This window comes from Carassius carassius, chromosome 5 (genome assembly GCF_963082965.1).
Source record: "Carassius carassius chromosome 5, fCarCar2.1, whole genome shotgun sequence".
Taxonomy (NCBI): Eukaryota; Metazoa; Chordata; class Actinopteri; order Cypriniformes; family Cyprinidae; genus Carassius; species Carassius carassius.
In genome coordinates this window covers 17,925,723-17,950,457 of record NC_081759.1, presented here as the reverse complement: position 1 = coordinate 17,950,457, position 24,735 = coordinate 17,925,723, and the positions used below count along the sequence as shown (strand labels likewise).

The 24,735-nt window shown below is 37.4% G+C and overlaps 3 protein-coding genes, 1 long non-coding RNA gene and 1 other non-coding gene across 8 annotated transcripts in view; 1 reads left to right on the top strand and 4 right to left on the bottom strand.

Moving 5' to 3' along the window:
• Window positions 1-8,717, bottom strand: part of LOC132140887 (cytosolic arginine sensor for mTORC1 subunit 2-like) — a 22,216-nt gene extending 13,499 nt beyond the window's left edge. Inside the window, exons 1-3 of the mRNA XM_059549939.1 lie at window positions 8,302-8,717; window positions 2,810-2,880; window positions 2,085-2,278 (exon numbers count right to left, since the gene is read on the bottom strand). Of these exons, the coding sequence (XP_059405922.1) occupies window positions 2,085-2,278; window positions 2,810-2,880; window positions 8,302-8,513 (477 nt within the window). The 5' untranslated portion in view covers window positions 8,514-8,717. The remainder of the gene's footprint in view (window positions 1-2,084; window positions 2,279-2,809; window positions 2,881-8,301) is intronic.
• The window catches only part of LOC132140889 (alpha-ketoglutarate-dependent dioxygenase alkB homolog 4-like), a 62,598-nt gene extending 38,205 nt beyond the window's left edge, over window positions 1-24,393 (bottom strand). The window contains exon 1 of the mRNA XM_059549942.1: window positions 24,333-24,393. The gene's annotated coding sequence lies outside the window, so the exon portion shown is untranslated. The remainder of the gene's footprint in view (window positions 1-24,332) is intronic.
• LOC132140886 (uncharacterized) lies at window positions 10,649-13,450 on the bottom strand. Of its 4 annotated transcripts, none has more exons than XR_009433841.1 (7): window positions 13,131-13,370; window positions 12,749-12,807; window positions 12,224-12,512; window positions 11,887-11,953; window positions 11,282-11,350; window positions 10,998-11,044; window positions 10,649-10,758 (listed from the first exon to the last, which is right to left on the bottom strand). It is a non-coding gene; the product is annotated as an uncharacterized LOC132140886 (long non-coding RNA). The 4 variants fall into 4 exon arrangements; XR_009433843.1 differs by lacking the exon at window positions 10,649-10,758 and having other exon boundaries at window positions 10,765-11,044; window positions 13,131-13,212; window positions 13,333-13,450; XR_009433842.1 differs by lacking the exon at window positions 10,649-10,758 and having other exon boundaries at window positions 10,765-11,044; window positions 12,749-13,212; window positions 13,333-13,450.
• On the bottom strand, window positions 12,031-12,166 carry LOC132141653 (small nucleolar RNA SNORA18). The gene has a single exon (XR_009433921.1). It is a non-coding gene; the product is annotated as a small nucleolar RNA SNORA18 (small nucleolar RNA).
• LOC132140885 (uncharacterized) lies at window positions 13,597-16,796 on the top strand. The gene is made up of 3 exons (XM_059549937.1): window positions 13,597-13,956; window positions 14,897-15,048; window positions 15,416-16,796. Exons 1-3 carry the CDS (start codon window positions 13,733-13,735, stop codon window positions 16,651-16,653), a joined length of 1,614 nt encoding a protein of 537 aa, XP_059405920.1. The 5' UTR covers window positions 13,597-13,732; the 3' UTR covers window positions 16,654-16,796.
• Window positions 24,394-24,735: the final 342 nt, after the last annotated feature.

Below are 24,735 nucleotides of genomic sequence, written 5' to 3'. Positions count from 1 at the left end.
GATTACCATCATTCCCACATTGCTTGTTATTTCAATAAACAGGCTCTGGTGACCATTCCACCACTGACAGACTGGCCATGTGTTCACCAACACACAAAGTAGAAATGTGCTGAGATGACAGCAACTGGCTGTGGTCATGGTACATGGGTTGGTTGAAGGAAAAGAGTGATTAGTTGCTAAGGATTTACAGAATGTATAGTTGATGTGATAAGTTTGACCATTTAATAGCAATACTTAGACAATTCCATATACCATGTATTTATATGAAAGGACAGTTTCAACTTGTGAAATAAAATGGAGAGGTTTTGAATCTGTGTTTTAACCACTAATACGCTTGTTTTTATATAATCTTTTGCAATAGACTGGCTTGTGTTTGTCATGTATATACTGCGGTTATTTTTCTCATGTTATATTTTTTAATACGGAAGCAAGCTGTTTTCTGTCAATATGCGCGACTTCTGGTTCATTAGCCGCTGTAGGGAAATAACAAAGTGTAGTAAATGGTAAAACTGTTTGCACTACAAGCCAGTGTGCTCATAATTTAAAAAAAAAAATAAGGAAAAATAAGGTGGATAACATTTTTTTATTCTTACATTGATTTTTAGTTGTTCATGTGTGGATTCATATCATTTCCTACAGTTCAAGTAATAAGGGCTGTATAAGTAAGTGTAAACTCCAGAATAAGTCAGAGACAATTCTATGCGATGCCGTATGAGCTAAAAGTGAAGTGAATCACACAAGAGAGAACAAAGCTTTTCCTACAGACTTTATCTAGGTCAGGGGTGTTAAATTAAACTTAAAAAAGGTCCAGTCACTGTATTTTCTATCCCAGTCCGGGGATAGAACATTTTTGGAATAGTTATACATTTTCATGTGATCAGCAGTAGCACTTTATAAAAGAATAAAAAACAAAAAAAGATATTAAGATATTGAGCCAATGCTGTTGTGTATAAGATTTTCTCCAAAAAAAAAAACAAAAAAAAACCTTAAAATGTTTAATCATCAGTTGCTAGATCAGCTTTTTAATCAGGACTATTAGCAGTGATTTTACATTTTAGCATTAGCAAAAACCAAATCACCAGGCTAACTAGTATTAGTACTAGTATTATTATACTAATTCAAATGATCTCTTCTTGTTTTTATACAGTCTGTGCTTCTTGCCCATCCATGCTAGAAATGAAATCATTCAGGGGTGTCCAATCCTCCTCTTGAAGAGCGAAGGTCCTGCAGAGTTTATTTTCAGCCAGCTCTTTGCCTGGATCTTTCTAGTAATCCTGAAGACTTAGCTGCTTCAGGTGTGTTTAATTAGGGTTGGAGCTAAACTCTGCAGGACACCGGCCCTCCAGGAACAGGTATGGATCATTGCCCGTTAGAACATTGTTTTTGATGAAAGGCTACAATAATAATTCTAACTGTAGTTGAAACATTTTGTTTTAAGCTTCCATTCATTTTTCACAAACTTGATTTAGTTTAATGGACTGAGTCAAAAACATTTGATATTGCTGCATTCTTGTTTCTACAGTGTTATGACAAAACGATCAAGTTCTTGTGTTGCTCACCACTACTGTTTTTAAAATAACCAAGTAAAGTTTTCTTTTTTTTTTTTATAATCAGTAATGCGACACTTTACATTTTTAGCGAGAGAGAGAAGCAATATACATGGAAGACAAAGGGCTTAAAAGCACGAACTCTGGAGCTAGATATTAAATACAACAACCCTAAGCACTTACAGTGTGAACCGCTCTGTTGTTTGATTGCACTGCTCACTTAAACTGTAGAAATGGTGAGCCCATTGTCTCACAGTCCGGAAGGAACCATGGTAACTGATGACCCCTGAACTTGGTTTATGCTAAAATCTCTGATATTAGTTTTGTAGTAAATATAAATGATACTTACATATGATTCCTTACTCAAATGAGGGTGTCATGTGCTTCTCTGTGTGTAAATTGTTTTAAAGGAGAAAAATAACGGACTAAAAAACAACTCCTTAATTCTGGTGGAGTGCAAATAGTACATGAATGTTGAATATAATAATTAGGCCATTATTTCTTGTTCTCTATAGTCTAATCATCTGTGACACTCACCAATATAAAATCAGTCTGGTAGGTTGACAGCATGAACACGGAGATATTATGGTCTGCCAGTGGGGCGATGACTGATTTTGCGATCTTTGTTACTCCGATTGGTTGAGAGCTGATAGCACTTCCACCCCCGGACACCACATTAAGAGCCAACCAAGTTGCATCAGCAACACTGAGATACTCAGACTCCGGCAGCTCTGAAACAGATAACAGAAACCAGTTACCAATAGTTTTGTTCCATTTTCTAGGAAAAATAAGATTTTGTTGATGTTTAAGCAAAGCTAACAAACATGAATTGATAGCACACAAATGTGAGGGAAGATCACCATTTTCATGCTTCAGATTTATCATTCTCCAGAAGAAATATGGCCAGAAAAGCTGGCAACAAACCCACAAACTTCCGGGGATTTAAAAATACCTGTATCCGTTTTGCAACACAGCACTTCTTGTATCTATGGCTACAAACGGGTTTCACCTTGGTAACCAGTGTGTTAATGACATGGATTCACTCAATCAACCACAAAACCAAAGCCACTGACAGCTTAGCCTCTAGTTACCCATAATGGAAATGTGGGGGGACCACTGATGGAGCAATATGTGGTCAAACATTGGCAGTGAGTCAAGCTACAAGGAATTATAGAGAATCTGTGATACTTTACATGACTTAATCTTGCCTCACTGCACTAAACCCAGTGCACTCTTAGTAAAAGAGTAACCACAAGACCTACCTTTAAAGCCATCTTCATCCACGATAATGGTGTAATCCTCTGGAGTTTCAGTTAAACTAAAGAACTTACATCTGGAAAGAAGCAAAGAGAGAAAGAGATGGAAATTATGAGCCAAGAAGGAGCACAGTAATGAATAGAAGTTAATAACATATTCCTGAGAAGCTTCTATGAACATCAATTTACTCAGCCTCACAGAGATCACAGGCTGCATGCAGGTCTTTTGCTCAGGCTTACGGATTTAAAGAATTAAACTTTGACGTGTTACTGAATGAACAATATTGTAAGAAGAGAGAGAGAGAGAGAGAGAGAGAGAGAGAGAGAGAGAAGCAATAGGTCAGTCACATCTAAGGACAAAGAACATCATAAAGAATTTAGACAGGCTGAGGACCGTTTTCAAGAAAAGTTTTAATTTAATGTAACCACTGATCTATAATAATAATAATAGTATATATAGTCATTACATATAGATTAGTTGATGCAACTAAGAAGTAAAAATTTTTTTTCTTTAAAAGGAAAACTTTTTTTATATCAATTCATTGATAAATACCAAACAGTCAATTGCTCAGGCTTAGGGATTTAAAGTTTTAAACTTTAGTGCACCGTTTCTGAATAGACAAGAAGAAAATCCTAGAATAACCAAGAGCAGCTTAGAGAAATCCAAAAACAACTAAGCTTAGAAATAGAACTTTAATTATTATAATTTAATTATCCTAAAATGTCATATGGTGTAACCATGAAGTAAAAATGTATTCTTATGTATTCGAATACATAAGCTTAAGTGTAAATATCTTAATTATTTTCATATATTGTAAATATTTTTGGTCACACTATTTTAAGGTCCAACTCTTGTCATTACAAACCACTACCATATGAAATTTCTCTCAAAATCCAAATTTGCTGCTTATTACTGGTTAGTAAGGCAGTTGTTTAAGATATTGTTTAGTAAGTTTAGATATTGGGTAGGATTAGGAATGCAGAATATGGTCATGCAGAATGTGAGATTTATAAGTACTAATAAACAGCTAATGCGTTAATAATGGGCATGCTTATAAGGTTTTGAGGAGTTGCGCCATGTGATCATATGTGTGGGTGGTGTGGCTATATTTGTCAGGTCCCTCCAGAAATTGTCAGTTACTGTGATGACTTTGCATTTCTTTCCTCTCCAATATTAATAAGGTGTTGATAAAATACTTTTCCCCCTATGAAATAATAATAAAGGCTTATGCAAAATCTAATGTATTTTTCATTTTAAGAAACTCATTCTTTTTTTCCCCCTTTATTATGATATCAGGAGGACAGCCATAACACCCTGATGTCATAATCATATCAAATTAAAAGCTTTTATCAAATTCTCTAAATGAATTGTTCAGGATTATAATTGTTTAGCTAAATGCTGATTTTATCGGCTTTTCACACACACAGTATCATTTATTTCTCCAAAGATGACAAAACAGGAAAAATATATGCCAAATGTGCCTGTGCAAATATAAGCCTACATACATTGCTAGGATTGCTAGGCTGACTCATATGCGGCTTGTGAACCCCAAACGGCTCCAGACACCAGGTAAGAGGAGTCCTTATTTATTGGGCCTGTCCACTCACAGTGTATCATTTTGCCTCTGGGGGAAAGCAGGCGACTTGTTGACTCTGGGTAGCAGCATCTTATCAGATACTGCCAAAGTGGTGCTGGGGGGAAAGGTTTTTTTTTAAAGGGTTGTCAAGCTGTTGGACATTTCTGGTGCTGTGTGATCATTTGAAACGCCCTTCAGCCTAAAGGTGAAATGACAGCACTGCAGTACCGAAAGATATCTAAAGTATGTTATTAATAAACTACTGCTTGAATTGTTTTATATTTTAAAGCAGGGATAGGAAAATAGGAAATGCACAGATGCTGTGCAATAGACTGACTCACTTGTTTTTCTCTGCAGCACTAAGAATTCATTCAGTTTTGAGCTGAATTTGAGTCACCGACTGAAAAGAGAGATGTGATGGATCTACACTAATTTGAGTCCTGAGATGAGGGGAAAAAATCAAAGCAATAATCATAGAGAGGCAGGTCTTATGCTCTTAAATCAGAACAACAAAACATCTCTATTGGAAATTTTCAACAGGCTATGACTCACTCGCTCAGAGCCTCTGCTCAGAAATGTGCTCCTAACAACCGTTCCTGAGGTCTCTGAGGACGAACACATTCAATCTTATTTTCAAACGCACAACCAAATAATTACTGATTCTAGCAGTTTATCTAAAAATATGTTTACTGCTTCCTTTTTATTTACATTTTTATGGGAAAATTCCTGCATTTATAAGCCGTTCCTCTTTATCTGGTACTTTTGCTTGAAAAAGACTGCTTACCTGAAGTTTTAAAATCACACTATAACATCACCCAGTGAAAGCCACTGGAGCAGAAGATCAATTTTATTATTATAGACAACACAACATGAAACCCCCTCATGTCCAAAACTGTAAGACTTTCTTTCTTCTGGGAAATGCTAAAGAAGATATTTTAAAAAGTTTTTTTTTTTCATACAATGGTTTTATTTACTTGTTTGTTTGTGAATAACTATCCTTTAAAATCAACATTCAAAGTCTAAACCATTATGTATTTCTAAGTCAAATGAAATAATGTAGGCCCATACTTGTTTTTATCCAATGGAAATTGATTGTATTGTGAAATGATACAGACTAAAAGAGAGCCAGATGGTTGGAGGGGTTAAAAAACATGAAGTCTTGTTGATGTCGGCCGAAAAGGAGTTTCAGAGGTGGAGCAAGTTAATTCTTCTTGATTTAGCATTACAAAGACATTTTGTCTTTGGAATAATACGCACCACAGAACTTTGTACAAAGATCCCAAAAGCAACTATTTAGAGATTAAATAGGCCCAGTTATTATTATTATTTGTTGTGATGACTGTGAATTTAAAAATTGTATAGCTTTTAAAGCTAAAGACAATTTAAGCAATACATTGAAGGGAACATACCAATATGTTCAGTGAATATAAGAGACAATGCGTATAGCAACACTTCAACGTTTGAAAATACAACTTCCAACAGACCTCCATTACCTTTTACTTTAATGAGTGAATCATATCCACCATACCTTCGGATCACACTGCAAAAGTTTTCTTTTGTCTTGTTTTCCAGTGAAAATGTCTAAAGATCCAGATATCCAGATATGTTGAAAAGCAAAATGACATGTTTTCAGGGAAATTGATTAAAATAAAGTCAGTTTATGATTAAAACGAGAAAAAATATATTATGAATGGGGCCAGAAAAATACTGTTAATTCAAAGGGAAAACAAGTTTTCACACACCACTGACAGATATTTGTTATTGTTTGAAGTATACACATTCAATTTTTTACATTTCTCAGAAAACAAGACTTGAACCTTTCAGTTTGCACCTCAAGTAAACATTTTTATTTAAGAATGTTTAGATACACATTTACACATTTTTATGTTTACCAATAGTTTTGTTCGGTTTTCTTGGAAAAATAAGATTTTGTTGATGTTTAAGCAAAGCACTAATACATTTAAATATATTTAGTTTTTTTTTTGCTTTGCTTCAATGGTGACATAGCATTTGGTTAACTGTGTTGTTTCATTGTATCATACATACGGAGTAAACAAAAACTGCTTGCTGGACAAAAAGTGAGCCAGCACAACCCAAGGGCTGGCAACAATGTTTCAAACTGTAAGCAACTATTTCCAGAGCTCCCCTTGTGTTGCACATCACACTGAGACACTTCACAAACAGCCACTAAATAAGTTGATTCAAGCTGTGCATCTGCGACAGAAAAACAAGTGTATCCCCTATCCCCTAGCTGCATAAATGTGTTAGAAGTTAGAATCAAATAAAAAAAAAATCAGAACAGAACCATATCAAAAATGCTATTTCTACATGAAATTGCATTTGAAAAAATAAATAAATCAAACAACAACAAAAAAAAAAAACACTTAAAAGTGATTTCATGGCCTGCTTGGCAAGAAATACAGCACTGAATACAATAGAAAACCCTGAAGCAGTGCAAATCACCAGGAGGAATATGTCACTGCAAACACAACCTGAATGTTCAAAACAGCCCAGCTGCAAAGCTTTTTACTATGATAAATCTTCAACTGGCAAACGAATAACCCTGCATTTGCAGGCAGACCTTGAATGTTTTTGCTGAGACGTTACTTTGCGATTTTCAGTATTTTTCCTTTCGATCGGAGGTGATGTCATCATTACTGTTTCTAGGCTCTGAGTCATGACAAAGCATCTTTGATCTCTAAAGAAAAGTTTCCGATTCAGACATGTCCAACATGTAGTTGTCGACTGATGTTTATTCATTTTTTTTTTAATCGTCAAAGCCAGTATCTATCACAGTTAGGCTACTTGTGTGATACTGCTTAATTGCGGTCTCTTGAATGCAGCAAGACCTTTTCAAAACAATAGGCCCAACATTACAAGCATAGAAACAAAGCATTCTGAACGGTCCTAGAAAATTAGATTTATGAAATGCACGAGCAACCTGCAAAATAAAAGGGGCCTGAGGAGAATTCGGCCCCTGATTTAAACCACTGAATTTTTTTAATAAAGACACTAACGCAGAGATGCAAACTAACTACTTTAACTCTTGCTAGATGTTTCAGGATGTTTCTCCCTGAGGTTCAGACTCCAGAGCCTGACTGGAGATGTGCTCACATACTCTGCTTATGCAAACAAACCAAGGGGGCATTTGAGACTCTATGAATAGATGGTCGTTCACGAAGACCCTCATCTGAGGATGCATCAGTATGAGAGAGAAAACAACTGCAAAACGTTACCAGCAGCAATGGATGTGCATTACCAAACACAAAAGGTGGTTAAAGGCACATTTCTGTTCACAGGCAGTGAGCCATGCAGCAAATGCATGCAAATCATGTTCAGGCCACAACTTTTCCCCTCCTCTTCCAGTTGTTTACAGGTTTTTCTTTCACCAGCGCCACCAAGTGCAGTTCAAACGGATCTTTGTCAACCTGATCAAAACAGGTCAGTTTTTGATTAAAGCACCGATAGGATAAGCTTGATATAAAGTCATCAGGATTCCCCCTTCATCTGCATCAAAGCCGTGATGCAGAATACGTGATCGTGCATTGAGCATCACGGACGGGGGGATTTAAAGCAACACCCCCCTCCGTATACTTATACGGCTGCACAAGAAAAACAACCCCGAGCACGTACACACACCCCTCTACCGTCGAACCAACTTCAGCAGCAACCACACAGACAACCGTTACCGCGAAACAAACACCCATGACCGCTTGCTTGATGATGTCATGCGCCTCTTGCATGGAGCAAACACACATTTGGATTAAAAACGTAAAGAAGCGCTGGAACTGCATCTGCCTCTCATGAGAGCAGCGTAGCGGTAAGCTAATGCAATTCCGCGTCAGCTTCTTCAAGAAGACATTTAACGGACAGTTATTACAGGTTTAACACAACGCTGACTTGATTCGTGAAGCTACTTACCTTGTTTTAGATGGCAGAAAAGCTAGTTTGATTAATCCATGAGCGCAAACCTGGATGCCCTCTTTCGCTATACTTGCTACTTTTAAACTGTGCTCTAAAATGTGCAGCTCCATCTTTTGCGTCTTCTCATTTGTGGTACATCTAAAAAATATATATAACTGCCTATTCCGTTTTAATAAAAAAGAATAAATAAATAAATAACTAGAGCTCATGGACGGGGCTTTAAAACCTTCAAACAGAGCGGAAAGGAGCGGAGAGAAAAGGAAAAGTTGTCTGCCGGGGAAAAGAGAGAAAGAGAGTAAAGCGGGGTGAAATAAAAGAAAGCACAACGAGGTAAACGGGAAGGGAGAAAAAAAGAGGACTGTCGGCCCCCGTGTTTCCACTCCGACAAGGATTGGAATGGGCCAGCAGCTGGTAACAGTGAAACAAACAACCTGTCACTCAACTAAAGGGGGCGGGACGAATTATACAGGAAGTGCATGTTGGGAAATGTATAAACAGCTATACAAAATTACTCGATTAACTTTTTTATATATAAAAAAATATGTAGTCCTATTTGCGTAAGATATGCCATGAATTTATTTATTGTCCCTTTTTCCCCAAGATATAAACTCAATTAAAAACTCAAAATATGTGACAAAATTTCTCTTTATTCAACTTAAATGAGGAAATAGTTTCTTTAACACGGGGCATTGAAAATTGGCTTAAAAATGTCTTTAATTTTGGCCATGGCCACCGCTGACATTTACAAGACATAACGATTCGATATATGACCTTACACCACCTCCACCACACGGCCTGGGACAGTATTTGTTTGATATAAATTTTGAATATTTTACCCAACACACAGAAAATTTACTTTTGAGATTTTTTTTTTCTTGAAAAATTTTTTTTATTAAAGCAGTATTTTAGCATTAAAATGCCTGCCTTAAAATTGTTGAGTTTCCTAGACTAAGGGTGACCTAGTTTAGCCACTAAAGTACAAGATTATAAAGTATGTGACCTTTTCTTGAGCTTAAACATCTTGCTAATCATTCACTGTGTGAAGGATGTGATGGGGGATTCAATCAATATCAATGTTGTCTTTATCTAAACGCAAAAAAAAAGGTAGGTGGAACTTTGGTTCCTTTTCAAGATTAAAGATTAGAAGTGGAATGAAACCAGATGTGGGAATTTTATAACATGACCAGAATATATATATATATATATATATATATATTTATATATATATATATACATACACACATACAGAAAACAAGCAGTAAATAATTTGTACATGCAATAACCATCTTGACACCCATCAATTGACCAAGTCCCGGTCCAGAGAGCATAATTTAATACAAGGCGGCATAGGTTTAATAATTCACAAGTGCGGTCTATTGGCAACCAGGGCCGGTGCTGCAGAGCATCATAAAACAACAAGCATTCTTTGTGTGCAGCTGTGATAAGATCCCTGGGACACTCTGATCTCTCACAGGGACAGGCATTGTTCAGTTCAAAGGACAGCACTCCTCTTTAGACGCCATTTCGTTCAGCATTACCACTTAAAACATATTGAGTTGTAAGCTTTGGACTTGCACTTTTTTTTATTTAAATGTCAGGCATGTCTGTACTTAATATTTTTAAACATGTGAAACTAAAGAAAGGGCATTAGTCCATTACTAGTATTTTGAATGGAGAATCTTTGATTTTATAGTAAAGAAATTGTTCAACCAGCAGCAAATATTTATCTTCTGTAACACCCTTAAAGAAAATAAACTTTAAACAAGGTGAAGGAACCCAAACGGCAGATTACATCTTTCTCAAGGATCAGTTTTACACCTACAGGACTATTTGCATATGATCTTAGTCCATGTATAAGAAAATTACTTATAAAAGCTAATATATCAAATATGAATCTATATATTAAGTGAATAAAACACTTATCCCAAACTATTTAGCTTTCCTAACCAGACACTTTATGAACAAAACGCTCAGCTGAAAACTCTCCAAAAGAGCAAACACGGAACATTCAAGAACTCACAAAAGGTTTAGTTACACTCAAAGGCAGCTTGTCACAGCAGAAATGGAGCACTAAAAGCTGCGTTCTGCAGAGAGAATTCTTTAATCTGAACCCCATGACCCACATGAAGCCCTGAGAACCAATCTCTTACCGGGATGACACTGGCTATGAGGATTTGAGACTTCAAATCTTAAATGTTATCCTCTCTAAAGGGTGTTCTAGTAACGAGAAAACTGGTTTAACTGCTAAAATATATTCTCAAAGAAACTGTACATGCTCATGCTAGGAAACATTTGGGATTTCACATTGGTTCTTCACCCTTTTTGAAAAAAATAAAAACCACACTTCAACCACTCATTTTGTACTTTATTGAAAACTACAAATCAATACAAAACACTCAAAAGGAGAAGCTTTATGAATTTCCTCTGTAGTATGATCTACATCAGCAGCACCAACTGTTAAGAGACAAAAGCAAATTGCATTCATATTAAACATGCCAATACAATAGACCAATAATACTGCTTTAAAGTGAATCAGGTGTTGCCCTAAAGACAACAAGCGGTTTATTTTCCAAAAACCCTTGCAAAACATCTCATAGGGCACTGATGTAGGATCACAGCGTTAAGGGTCACCAGTGAAAAGAAGTGGCTGACCCCCTTTGAAAGTGATCCAAAAGGTGTGGAACAACTCTCACCTTCCAAGAAATGTCTGGCTGGAAAACCCTTCACTCTAACGCCAAACCTGTAACATCATAAACAATTAAACACGTACAATTTCCCATCTTAAGTTTAAGTGCACTTAAGGAAATGTTCCTAATAAATCCCAACAGAAATGTAACTGAAGTGACTCATTAGAATGGGTTTTAATTTTTGGTCATGTCCACAGCAAGTCAGGAACCACATAGCCTAAAAGCCTTGGTATATGACCAAATTCATCACTTACATGCAACTGGGAAACGTTCAAGAACTGATGCCTTACTTTTCAGCTTGCAGTACTGGAAGAACGATCAGCTGCCAACATTTATTCTTCAATCTAATCATATAGGACCTGTGGGTACAACACGAACATGTCAGGATTATCAAGACACACCAAGCTATTGAAACAATGTCACAAGGCTTCTAAAAGGAGCAATTCGCAGTGTGTCGCTATCCTCTGGAGAGCGTCTTGGATGACTGTGGGGGGTTGTGAAGGGTTGGGGCATGTCAAGTATGTGGAAGAATGGAAAGCACACCAGTGATGGACCCATACCGCACTAGAGAGGCTGTGTAGGAACGTTTACAACAAAAACAGCTTTGCTTCCAGCTTGGGCCATTTGATTTGTTCAAATAAAACTGAAATTAAACACCACAAACGCTGTAGTCCAACCATCTTTACATGCTAACAAGCAGCACATATAAACTCTGGATGAGGCCTTGTCTCGACCACCACCAGGACCCAACAACAAATGTAAGGTCCTACAAGAGCAGGGGGTCGAGGTTCTCTAGCACTGGCATTTGAACATTCCAGTCAGAAATACAACTGGATGCAGATACCAACAGTGCGGACCCATGTAATTTCTAAAAAGCCATTTTAATGCTACAAACCTCTCACACACCGGCAGTCAACAAAAAGGGGTGTTGCGCCTTCTAGTGGACATCCTTCAGATCGCACCTACAGAGTGGAAATTTACAGAAGTGAGATGTTTGCTCTTATACCTTACAATTTAAGGTTCATCCTTTGAGCGCATTGAATGTACTGCAGATTTTTTTCCCACAAAGCTAATGATATAAGCGACATGGGTAAAGCGATACTACAGACTTTATCTCCGAGGCATTTCCAACGACTACGCTCTACTGAGAGGGGCATGTCGGGATAGACCTCGCTTTAATCGGTTTTCCAAAATGCATTCTCATGATCAAGTGGAAAAATTATAAAATTTACCATTAGGACAAGCTTCCTCAAATAAATTATGCATTAATTCACAGGATTATTCTCCCACATTGTGTTCTGGAGCCTGAAAGTAGGAAACAAACATTAGAAAATAATATTTACACTCTTAATCAAATGAAAGGGAGTTTTAGTGTTCAGAATGGCACATTCTCTTTCATGGTTAGTAAGAGCAGTTGAACATTAATGCCAATCATCATTACAGACCTCCAATTCATCATTATCCCAATAAATTCTTACCTGAATGTCCAGTCCGTTCACACGAGGACCAGTCATCCAAAACCTGAAAGCACACACATCTTATTTAAAAATGACACCTAAACGATAAGACACATGCACCTCTTTCTGTCGTAAAATGTCTCTTCTCGATAGTAGCACTGTTACTTGGTGGACACAACAGTGAGTTGCAAGAGAAGGGAATTGTAATTTGTGCACTGCACTAGTACCTAAGCCCATCAGGACTAGACCGTGACTAGTACGGTGCACGCACTTCAGAAAGAAACCATCCAAACCACTTACCATACTGCATATGTTGGTTACTACACATTTCAAACAGCATGGAGATGCCGAAGAATTTCCTGTTGGGAGAAATCAATAACATTTGCCTTCATATCGCCTCAAAGTACAGCAGTAGAGACATGCTCGGAGTATACCAGGCCTCATTGTCATCACTGCAACGATTCTACAGTGATGAAAGCAAACCTGCTGTTATTCTAGCCAAGCCGACGGAGGAATTTGCCCTATTTGAGACATTCCGCATTTGACAAGCTACTTGGCCATCTACAAGATCCGAGAAGTCTTTAAACACGTGTCCCCCACAAAGACCAAATCACCCACAATGGATCAATGCAGTGGAAGATAATTAGTGCATTTAACTACTAAAGTAATCTGAAAAAATAACGTTTTAGTTCAGTAGCTTTCTCCATACCCACGAGTCTGCAAGAGTATTCACCACGTGCTGCTGTAGTCTACTGTTCCCGAAACTATTAGAAATACTTTGCTTTAAACTTATTTAATCTTAAGAGAACACTTTCTAGATAACTGAAATGCGGAAATAACAGCCACAGATAAACAAATCTTTATTTTAAAACCCCGAAGCCTACCCAGTTTTAGACAGTCTTCTCGCAGGCGAGTTGAAGCGGAGAGAAGGACGCAGGAAGAGAGGCGTCACGTTTTATATCTGACGTTACGACATTTTACGGCTCTGCGCTCGCCTCTGTGTTTCTGTGGTAACGTTAAAAGTGCAGTATGTACGAGTTTTTGCAGTAAAATATCCAAAAACTACTAGGCCAGTGTTATATATTTTGTTCATTTGAGTACTTACAATATCCCAAATGTTTCCAATTATGTGTACATCTTGAGAAAATTGCTATTTTAACCAAGGCTCCTGGACGTGTGAGGGAGTCGCCTGTCGTTGGCGTCATATCCGCCTTACGCGACGACAAATGCGGAAGTAGTAGTTGTAGCGTCTGTCCAGCGACTAGTTTGTTTCGGTCAGTCGTTATGGAGCACAATTATTCTTTACCGTTTGCAGCTGGTTCTGTCTACAAAAACAAGTCTCATAAACGTCGACGTACGGGTCAACCAGATGACCCAAGAAGATTTTGGGACAAGAAGAGAAATAAAACGAGGATCAACATCGGTGTGGCTTTTCTTAAATGGAGAGAACTTCGCAACAAACTTCAGCTAGATAGAGACGCCGATCTTGCGTGTGTTTTAATAGAAAGGTGAGTAAATGTTTGGATGTCTTTACTGACAGAAAACTTATGATTATTATATCAATCAACACTTTAAGTCTTATTGTAGGGATGTAATTAACCGCGAGACATTTGAAAATCGATTAAAATGTGTGACGATTCAGATTCGCTGAGATAATAAACAAACCCCGATTCATTTAGGGGTAGAAGTTTATATCAATCTATGTCTGAAGGAACTCTCTGTCTTTAGAAAAGTTTAGATGGTATTTTTTCTTTTCATCTTGCCTCTGTATAATTCATATTAAAGTTCATAAGTGCAGCGCTGCTTTGTTTACATCAGAAACCAATAAAACACTTAAAGCGCCACCTGCTGCCAGAGAGGGAATCTGTGTCTCATTCAGCTCGTTTTTTTATGTATAGCTTCACAAAACTGGTCAAATCATTCTGTTTTTGCTTCGAAACTATACAAATCTAATTTAGATTAAAAACTGCTCATGTTGCATGTATGTATCTGTTTGGATCATGATTAAAATGGAGTGGTTGCCTCTGATTTTAAATGGAAAAAGCACAGACGAAGCCTTGTTTTGTTTATATGAAGATATTTATTTTATTTGTGTTATTTTATTTGGGGCTTGTTTTAAAAATTCAATTTAGTTTTGTTATTTACATTTACATTGTTTAAATTTAATCATTTAGCAGTCACTTTTATCCGAAGTGACTTACAAAGGAGGACAATAGAAGCAATCAAAACCAACAAAAAATGCAAGTGCTATATATTAGTATATTGTTATAGTTATATTTAAATTTCACAAAGGTAACATTTTGTCCAAGCAATAATAAAAGGACACATTTAATTAATCATTTGTCTTAAATCTTATTTTGTAAAAAAAAAAAAAAAAAAAATTGTGATTCGAAACGTAAATCATGACTGGCATGGAAAAAGAGTTTCAAACAGAGTTTGATTTTTCAGCTTTCCCGTCTGGAAACATCACCTTGGATCTCAGGTCTCCGAGTTAACAAAGCGGCGTCGCATGTCTTGGGTAGCAGCAGTAAGAAAGAAAACCATCACCTTTAACAACATTTCCCGAAACACGCTCGTTTGTTCACGTCATTTACAGAAAGGTAAGCTGTTGTTTTTACGACTAGTAATGGAGTTATTGTTACACCTTTATTAGCTAACAGTGTCAGGGTTCTGTCACTTTGGTCTGGTTCATGTGAAAGAACCCTGACACTGGTGTGTATTGTTTTTGTGTCAATGTGCATGCACTCTTGTCTGTGTTGAGTGTTCATTTCCTCACCATACGCCCCATCTTCTGTTTTCGTTGGTTGTGTTCTCGTGTCTGCCTTACATTGTTTTGCTCTGATTTATTATTCAGTAAAGCCCTTTGCTTTCTGTTTGAGTCATCTTTACCCGCAATCTTGACAAGCACTGGTAACTGGCTGAATAACTACATAACCAATGGAATAATTTGATCTTTTTTACTTTTAGGCAAACCCACCGATGAAATGCTGGACTGCGATCCTGACTGGGTACCTTCATCACATCTCAGGCACACAGAAGTTAAAGCAACACACTCAGTGCAGTTTAACCGGAGTACAAGGAGACTGCAGGCTGTCACAGGGGATCATGCTGCACCATTAGATGTAGCTGGCCAGACGGATGAAGCTTCATCAGCAGATGATGCTTCACAAATGGATGACGCAGACTCAAATAAAAACACTGCAGAACAGCAGGAATGCCATCTTTGTAGCCGCAGGCGTGCTGAATCTAAACGTTTGCTGGAGGAGAACAGGAGACTGAAGGAAGAGCTCGCCCAAAAGAGAATGGATGAGGATTCTTTTAAAGATGATGATGCAAAGGTGAAGTATTACACTGGGCTTCCATGTCTAGCACTTCTGATGGGTGTGCTGACACAGCTTCTTCCCTGCCTGCCACAGACTGGTCGAAAACTCTCACCTTTTCAGATGCTCCTTTCAACACTGATGCGCCTCAGGCTGAATCTCCCAATTCAGCACATTGCATACCTCTTCTCTGTGGATCGAAAGACTGTGTCTACAACATTTAGAGATACCATAGGTTCAATGTTTAGTCATCTCAAACCCTTGGTGCACTGGCCAGAGAGACATTGCTTGCAGGCCACCATGCCACATCACTTTGTAGAGGCTTTTGGGAGTCAAGTAGCAGTTATTGTGGACTGCTTTGAAATTCGCATTGAAAGAGCATCAAATCTCAAAGCTAGAGCGCAGACATTTTCCCACTACAAACAACAGCACACCCTTAAATATCTCATTGGTATTACACCACGAGGATCTATCTCTTTCATTTCCCAAGGGTGGCAAGGTGATGTCAGTGACAAGCATGTGACTGAGAATAGTGGCCTTCTTAATAAACTATTTCCTGGGGATTTGGTGTTGGCAGATCGTGGAATTGACATCAAAGACAGTGTTGGACTTGTGTGTGCAGAAGTGAAAATACCTGCATCCACAAGAGGATGCAGCCAGCTGGAAGCAAAAGATGTGGAGGAAACACGCCGGATAGCTCACCTCAGGGTTCATGTGGAGAGGATGATTGGATGTGTACGCACAAAGTACAGCATACTAAATGGAATTGTACCAGTCAGCATGGTACTCCCATGTCAAGGTGAAGACATGACCTTCCTGGACAAGATCGTGACTGTATGCTGTGCCTTGACTAATATGTGCCCCAGCGTTGCCATGAAATCATAAACTAGGGCTGTCAAAAGATTTGATCACCATTAATCACATCCAAAATATAAGTTTGTGTTTATCAATGTTTCTGTACTGTGTATATTTAAGCACACACACACACACACATGTATGTGCATTTATATATACACACATGAATATACACAAACGTACGTTATATAATTTTTTTTTATTTTAGATGTGATTAATCAATTTGACAGCCTTACATTAAACGTTACCTATGCATGAACAGCATATCTTGCATTATCAGTGTAATGCATATTGCATACCACCTGTTACAATAATAAACTAAAGAAATTAATAAATTCTGTATTTGTGCATCATAACACACTGAGGTAAATGTGTACAGTTAACAGTAACACATATAACATACAAAACAGGTAAAGGGGCAGTGAAACACATAAAAGGTAATGAGTTAAACAAGTATAAAGACCACAGGTAAGGCAATTATTTAAAAAAATGATTTAATTTATAAGTTCAGTGCACTTGTAGTGAGTAACATAACAGCAGTGTAACCTTCAAGTATCAAGAACATAGATAATGCAATAAGTTAAAAAGTTCAAACAGAAAAACAATTAAATTTAGAAGTTCAGTGCAAGTGTAGTGCAAATACAACAGAAATAACATGTAACATTCAAGTATCAAGAACACAGATAATGCAATAAGTGAAAAAAGGAATAGAACTTTTTTTTCAAAATTAAGTTATTAAAAAGACAAGTGTAACTATAAAAACACACTAGTGTCAGTGTGTACAGGAGGTACAAAGCCATGACTCAGTTTCTGAAGGTGCCTGACACAGCTGAGGTGAAACCACTGGACTGCACAGTTTTCATTGTCACGAGCCACCACGTCATGTTCTTTTCATGTTCTCATGTGCCTTTGTTCTTGTTGAAACACATGTCTTTGTGGAGGCTAGTTGAGTATAGTAACAAGACTCAACCTCAGGTAGTGAAACTTTGTAGAAGAACTCCTGTGCCCTCTTTAAAAGTGTTGTCCAGTAGTCTGCATCCAGTAAGATTCGAACCACAGCACAGTCTTCCTCTGTCCACGCAACAAAGTCACAAAACTGTGACCCGGTAATGAAGATTATGTTTGTAATTGGCTATAGTACCTGTGCATCAGTTTTAATTGTAACTTCCCATCAATCACCTGGAGAAAATAATGGATTTATGATAAATCCACATTACTCCACTTTTAGGTTTGTGTGTTGAGGCGCTGCCAGTGTGACACAGGCATGCCTTCCTGTTCCTTCATTTTCTTTCCCCCATCTGATTATCAGCTGAGGTTGCTGTTTTTTTTGGGATAGCACACCATTGACACAGTTGATGTGGCTGGTTTCTTAACACTAGCAGACACAATGGTGCGCATATTGGAAGCTGTTATTCTTCCTGATCTTGATGTGTACCAGACAGATGATCAATGTTGCAGTCTCGTCTTTTAATTGCAGCTGCTACTGTTACCAGGTGTGTGAGGGTGTTACAATGCTGGAACAGGATGGGTAGAATGCATCTATCTTTTCCTGGGCTCAAGAAGATCCTGTGGGGATTTTGGCACTACATGTGGTTTAACTGGGTCGATATAATGATGTGGTAACACTCCTCCATCCCAGAAAGACAAATGGCATTGTGCAAAATCTGAAGCAGGGGTGAGAGGTCTGAAAGTATGGGGTCATGTACACAATGACTCGTGGAGCCTAAACGAGTACGTATCCCTGACATTCCTCTCTCCCCACTGATGCAAGTGTCACTCTCTTTGCTACACCAGAGGTGAAGTCGATCATGTGGCCCTACTCTTGGACCTTATCAACATTAGTGGGCTTCATCCAGTAGGTTGGAACATTAGTGACAGTCTTGGTCCCCTGTATCCAGACTGCTGTTTTGAATTTAAAAAGGAGAGCCCCAACATGTGTGCAAAACTCTGCTATGCCGGCCATCAGCAGCCATGCATGTGCACACTCTAATTGGTCACTGGAGCTGATGATCATCCACGGCTTGAGCTGAGGTTCATTAAGGTGTTGAGAGTTCAAAACCAAATATCTATGATCATGTTAAATGAACAGGACTCACGTTAGAGAGATGGAAAATGTTACACACACACACACCAGGGGCAGCCAGATAGATAAACAGTAAGAAAAAAAACCCCTCATGACTAAAAGGTGCTGCTGATATTAAGAAATGTCTCAGGAATGTGCGATTTATTACATATCTTTGTGCGAACAACCATTTTCTGCTTGTTGGCGCGGAAAATCTGAAGGTCCTACACCCATCCTTTTGTAAATTGCAGGTGGGCCTCGAGAGATTTATACTTTTTTAATTGTTTGTATTGTCAGTGCGTACACATTTGAGCAAAGTACGTACGGATCGAGTTCATTGATTGTCTTGATTTTAGAGTAAAGTTACCGCAACTTTGCTTTCTTGTTGAGTTTTTCTTTATATGTAATCTTACACTTGATCATTATTCGTCATTATCATTATCATATCATTATTTATTATTGCGGTGTACTAATTCAATGACGGCTGAATGAACGTGTCGTTGAATGAAGTATGGCCGTGACTACCCAGAATGCAAAGCGCAGTGACGTTGCTTCCCGAGATCCATTCACGAGTACACGAGTTATGCTTGACCTTTACAAACCTGTGTGACTAGCATATTATTCTTTCATTATGGGAGTTCATATGTCAAGAAAAGAGATCCCTGAGGAAATTGTTAGATATTGGTCTGCTGTAGCATCCTCTCCTCTCCTCGGCTGGTTTGGGACAAATAACGTGAGGATGGTTAGTGCTACTGTTTCCTGTCATGTCTGTACTATTATGGACTAGACAAATGCTTTGCTTTATAGTTTCACCTGACCTGGTTTTAGAAACATTTTATGAATATAGCATCAGGTCGAAGATGGTTTGACCACCTCATGCATATTTAAAAGCTAGTTATGTACTTGTTTTAAACATTAATTGGTGTTAACAAAGTTAATTTATGTAATCAGAAACTGGACTCTATCTATCAGTGCTCTCAAACAGACTAATTGCAATTAATTGCATCCAAAATAAAAGTGTGTTTACATAAAATGTGTGTGTATGTTACATGTGTACATTAATAAATACACATACAGTCGTGGCCAAAAGTTTTGAGAATAACAAATATTGGAAATTGGAAAAGTTGCTGCTTAAGTTTTTATAATAGCAATTTGCATATACTCCAGAATGTTATGAAGAGTGATCAGATGAATTGCATAGTCCTTCTTTGCCATGAAAATGAACTTAATCCCAAAAAAACCTTTCCACTGCATTTCATTGCTGTCATTAAAGGACCTGCTGAGATCATTTCAGTAATCGTCTTGTTAACTCAGGTGACAATGTTGACGAGCACAAGGCTGGATATCATTATGTCAGGCTGATTGGGTTAGAATGGCAGACTTGACATGTTAAAAGGAGGGTGATGCTTGAAATCATTGTTCTTCCATTGTTAACCATGGTGACCTGCAAAGAAACGCGTGCAGCCATTATTGTGTTGCATAAAAATGGCTTCACAGGCAAGGATATTGTGGCTACTAAGATTGCACATAAATCAACAATTTATAGGATCATCAAGAACTTCAAGGAAAGAGGTTCAATTCTTGTAAAGAAGGCTTCAGGGCGTCCAAGAAAGTCCAGCAAGCGCCAGGATCGTCTCCTAAAGAGGATTCAGCTGCAGGATCGGAGTGCCACCAGTGCTGAGCTTGCTCAGGAATGGCAGCAGGCAGGTGTGAGCGCATCTGCACGCACAGTGAGGCGAAGACTTTTGGAAGGTGGCCTGGTGTCAAGAAGGGCAGCAAAGAAGCCACTTCTCTCCAAAATAAACATCAGGGACAGATTGATCTTCTGCAGAAAGTATAGTGAATGGACTGCTGAGGACTGGGGCAAAGTCATATTCTCCGATGAAGCCCCTTTCCGATTGTTTGGGGCATCTGGAAAAAGGCTTGTCCGGAGAAGAAAAGGTGAGCACTACCATCAGTTCTGTGTCATGCCAACAGTAAAGCATCCTGACACCATTCATGTGTGGGGTTGCTTCTCATCCAAGGGAGTGGGCTCACTCACAATTCTGCCCAAAAACACAGCCATGAATAAAGAATGGTACCAAAACACCCTCCAACAGCAACTTCTTCCAACAATCCAACAACAGTTTGGTGAAGAACAATGCCTTTTCCAGCACGATGGAGCACCGTGCCATAAGGCAAAAGTGATAACTAAGTGGCTCGGGGACCAGAATGTTGAAATTTTGGGTCCATAGCCTGGAAACTCCCCAGATCTTAATCCCATTGAGAACTTGTGGTCAATCCTCAAGAGGCGGGTGGACAAACAAAAAACCCACTAATTCTGACAAACTCCAAGAAGTGATTATGAAAGAATGGGTAGCCATCAGTCAGGATTTGGCCCAGAAGTTGATTGAGAGCATGCCCAGTCGAATTGCAGAGGTCCTGAAAAAGAAGGGCCAACACTGCAAATACTGACTCTTTGCATAAATGTCATGTAATTGTCGATAAAAGCCTTTGAAACGTATGTTGTAAGTGCTTGTAATTATATTTCAGTACATCACAGAAACAACTGAAACAAAGATCTAAAATCAGTTTAGCAGCAAACTTTTTGAAAACTAATATTTAATTAATTCTCAAAACTTTTGGCCACGACTGTACATGCATGTATATCTGTTGTTCAGATATTGACCAATAAAACATTGAAGTATTCATAAAAATAATATTTATTTTTAATATTAATTTTTATCAGTGTAAAAATATGGAAATAAAAATAACAAAGTGTGGGCTTTAAGGGTATATTACACAAAGTAATGTTTAAAACAAGTACATAACTAGCTTTTTAATATATTACAATTTCCATAAATGTGCATTTGTGGGATTTTTCTTATGGCAGGGGGCTGATGTCTCGAGATGTGAATGCCACTGACTGTTCGAGATGCCATACGCTGCAAGTACTTTTCACATTTTGTGTTTTACTGGATGTACATTGCATAACAAGGTCAGAAATGAACGTATCCATTTAAGGGGGAATATTTGCCCTCTGGAACTGATTTCAATGGGCATTTTTTGCCTTTGTATGTGCAGTTTTTATAATTACCATAGTAACGGTTTCTGTATTGTTTTTATATTAGTTAAATATAATCATTTACTTAAATATATCAGAATAATATACCAAAACAATTGCCATCTTTTTACTGCAAAGGTAGAACAGAAACCACATACACACTGACTGTTTAATGTTGCTCAAATATGGCCTACATGTATTTTCACTATAAATGAATAATATACAGTAAATAGACTATATAAAGGATATAAATTTATATTAAAAATAGGAACTGCTTTCATGGTAGGGCTGCAATTTTATGACTACATTTTTGTTGTTGATTATTGCTCTTAATATTGTAAGAATGATTATTAATGTTGACTAATAGATTACATACAAAACATGTTTTTGTGTTTGGGGAAACAGCCCATCAAACTCTGGCTTTACAGTTAAGAAGCACTTATAAACATTGATTGTTTTTTTTTTTTTTTTACAATCAATTACATACAGAAAGCAATCATAAAACAATGAAGAATTCTGAATCTAACGCAAATTATATACACTTGAAAAAACTCATTTTAGAATCACTGAAGCGGTCTAAACTGTGCAAAGAATTACTTGCAATGAATTTGCTTGCGTGGTTTATAATGAAAGAATTTATGAGTGAGTGCAGAATTCAGTTCAACAGAAATATATGATTGGTTAAAAATTAAATGCTGCAAAAAAAACAAAAACAAAACAAACCCCAAAGACATGATGCAATGTGAAAAGATCTTGATGTAATTTTCACATTTCACATCAAATGCAACAGAAATGTATGCAGGGTTACACCCCCCCCCCCCCCACCCCTGTTAGTTTACAACCCCCCCCCCCCCACCCCTGTTAGTTTACAACCCGGTTGCATGCCCATGTTTACTGATTAACCTTTTAAATGACTAGGAGTTTGGAGGCGGTGGAGCTGTTAATTTCTGCAGGGGCATGTTTGGAAAAATCCTCAATTTTTCAAGAAGCAATGTCTTCTTAATATGGATTGTGTTTTTCGGTCTTGCATTCCTTGGAGACACAGAACAGATGGAGGCATGGAAGAAGGCTGGAGTCAGTTTTAATGTTTCTGATGCTCACGGTCAAACTCCCTTACATGTGGTGAGGTTTTCTCAGAGATGTTAAGTAAATCTTGTTCCTATGATAAGCATCTAAGGCTGGCTTATCTTTCTTCATTAACTTAAATAGGCGGTGTGTAGCAATCAACATGAAATGTTTAAGTTCTTTATCTGCAATGGATCTGATCTTGAGGTATGGACATAAAGAATTTCAAACACTGGTTCATCTCTCAAAAGTTTGGGCACATCAATGATCTATAATATAATAGAACATATATAGATCAGTGGGACACACACATGTTTTGGCCAATAATTTAGAATAATATCAAGTTGTCAAAACACTTATCAAAACATTAAGATGCATGCTAGGTTTTCTATTAGTCTTAAAGCAGTTCCCATATGCTATGCACTGTTGACTGCTTTTCCATCACTCTTCTTTTCAACTCATCCAATTCAAAAAACTAACTTGTTGGAAAAGTCATACTGTATGTATTCAAAATTTAAATAGTTTACAAAGAAATATCAGAATGTTTTAAAGGGCACCTATTATGCCCCTTTTTAGTTTCAGCACAAAATACCCAACAGATCATTTTAGGCTGCAGAATTAATTGAAATTAATAATGAATAAACAGAAGATTTAACTGCTTTTATTGTTTCAATGTGACTAATAAACACACGACTACAGCAATATATGGTTTATCTTTATATTCTTATTAATAACATTTTAATCATAGTAAAAAGGATATCCATAAGGAAATGCTAATTGACATGGCCCTTATCACTGCTTAGATTACAATGAAATATTGTGTGCCTTAATTATTCTGTTTAAGAAGCCACATAATCTCATAGAAGGATTTATTTCAAATACTCAAAATATGTTATTAAATGTGGTATTTTCACATGGTTTAAGATGGAGCAGCATTTACTACACAGAGCCGTAATTCACTGCGAAGAGACACAAACATCTGTCATTATCGCAAACGATTTTGTCGATTTCATAATCTTATGATTATATCGTCTGTGATTATGAAGGTGATTTCACATAACTTATCAGAGAACTAGGGCTCTGTAGTAGATGCTGCTCCACCTGAAAGCAGAGATTTTACTTATTATTTTTGGACCAAAATGTATTTTCGATGCTTCAACAAATTCTAACTGACCCTCTGATGTCACATGGACTACTTTGATGATGTTTTTCTTACCTTTCTGGACATGGACAGTATACCGTACACACATTTTCAATGGAGGGACTGAGAGCTCTCGGACTAAATCTAAAATATCTTAAACTGTGTCCCAAAGATAAACGGAGGTCTTACGGGTTTTGAACAACATGAGGGTGAGTCATTTTCATTTTTCTGTGAACTAACCCTTTAAGTAGTCAACATTCGAAGTGGATCAAAGTTATCCTAAAACCTAAAATCAGAATGTGTTCTTGTCTTAGGACAACTTTGATTAGGTTAATATTTTTAAGAAAACAATACTTCTGCAAGTTTGAATTAAATTGATCAAAAGTGACAGTACATACATTTATAACTGTTTTCAACAGGAGAAATGTTTCTTGAGCAGCAAATCATCATGCTACAGTGATTTCTGAAAGAACATGTGACACTGAAGACTGGAGTAAAATGATGCCAAAAATTTGAATTTGCCATCCAATTTATAAATAACATTTTAGAAAATTATAAATTAAAACAGAAAAATACTTGTAGCATTTCACAATGTTGCAGTTTATTTTATTTCTGATAAAATCAATGCAGCCTTGATGAGCATTAAGAGAATTATTTCAAACACGGCATTACTGTCAACAAAATTTTTAACCTAAAGTGTGTTTAGCTTATTATTAACACAGAGTCAGGTAAGAAAAAAGCCTTGTCTGAATCTGAGGAGAACCCAGTTCGACTGTGTCGACTCATTTTAGGTCACATTCC

What these genes read in the sequence shown, in the direction of transcription:
- LOC132140885 (XM_059549937.1), top strand. Translation starts at nt 13,733, where the DNA reads ATGGAGCACAATTATTCTTTACCGTTTGCAGCTGGTTCTGTCTACAAA. An exon ending in GCGTGTGTTTTAATAGAAAG is followed by an intron (nt 13,957 to 14,896) that starts GTGAGTAAATGT and finishes TTGATTTTTCAG; the next exon opens with CTTTCCCGTCTGGAAACATC. An exon ending in TTCACGTCATTTACAGAAAG is followed by an intron (nt 15,049 to 15,415) that starts GTAAGCTGTTGT and finishes TTTTACTTTTAG; the next exon opens with GCAAACCCACCGATGAAATG.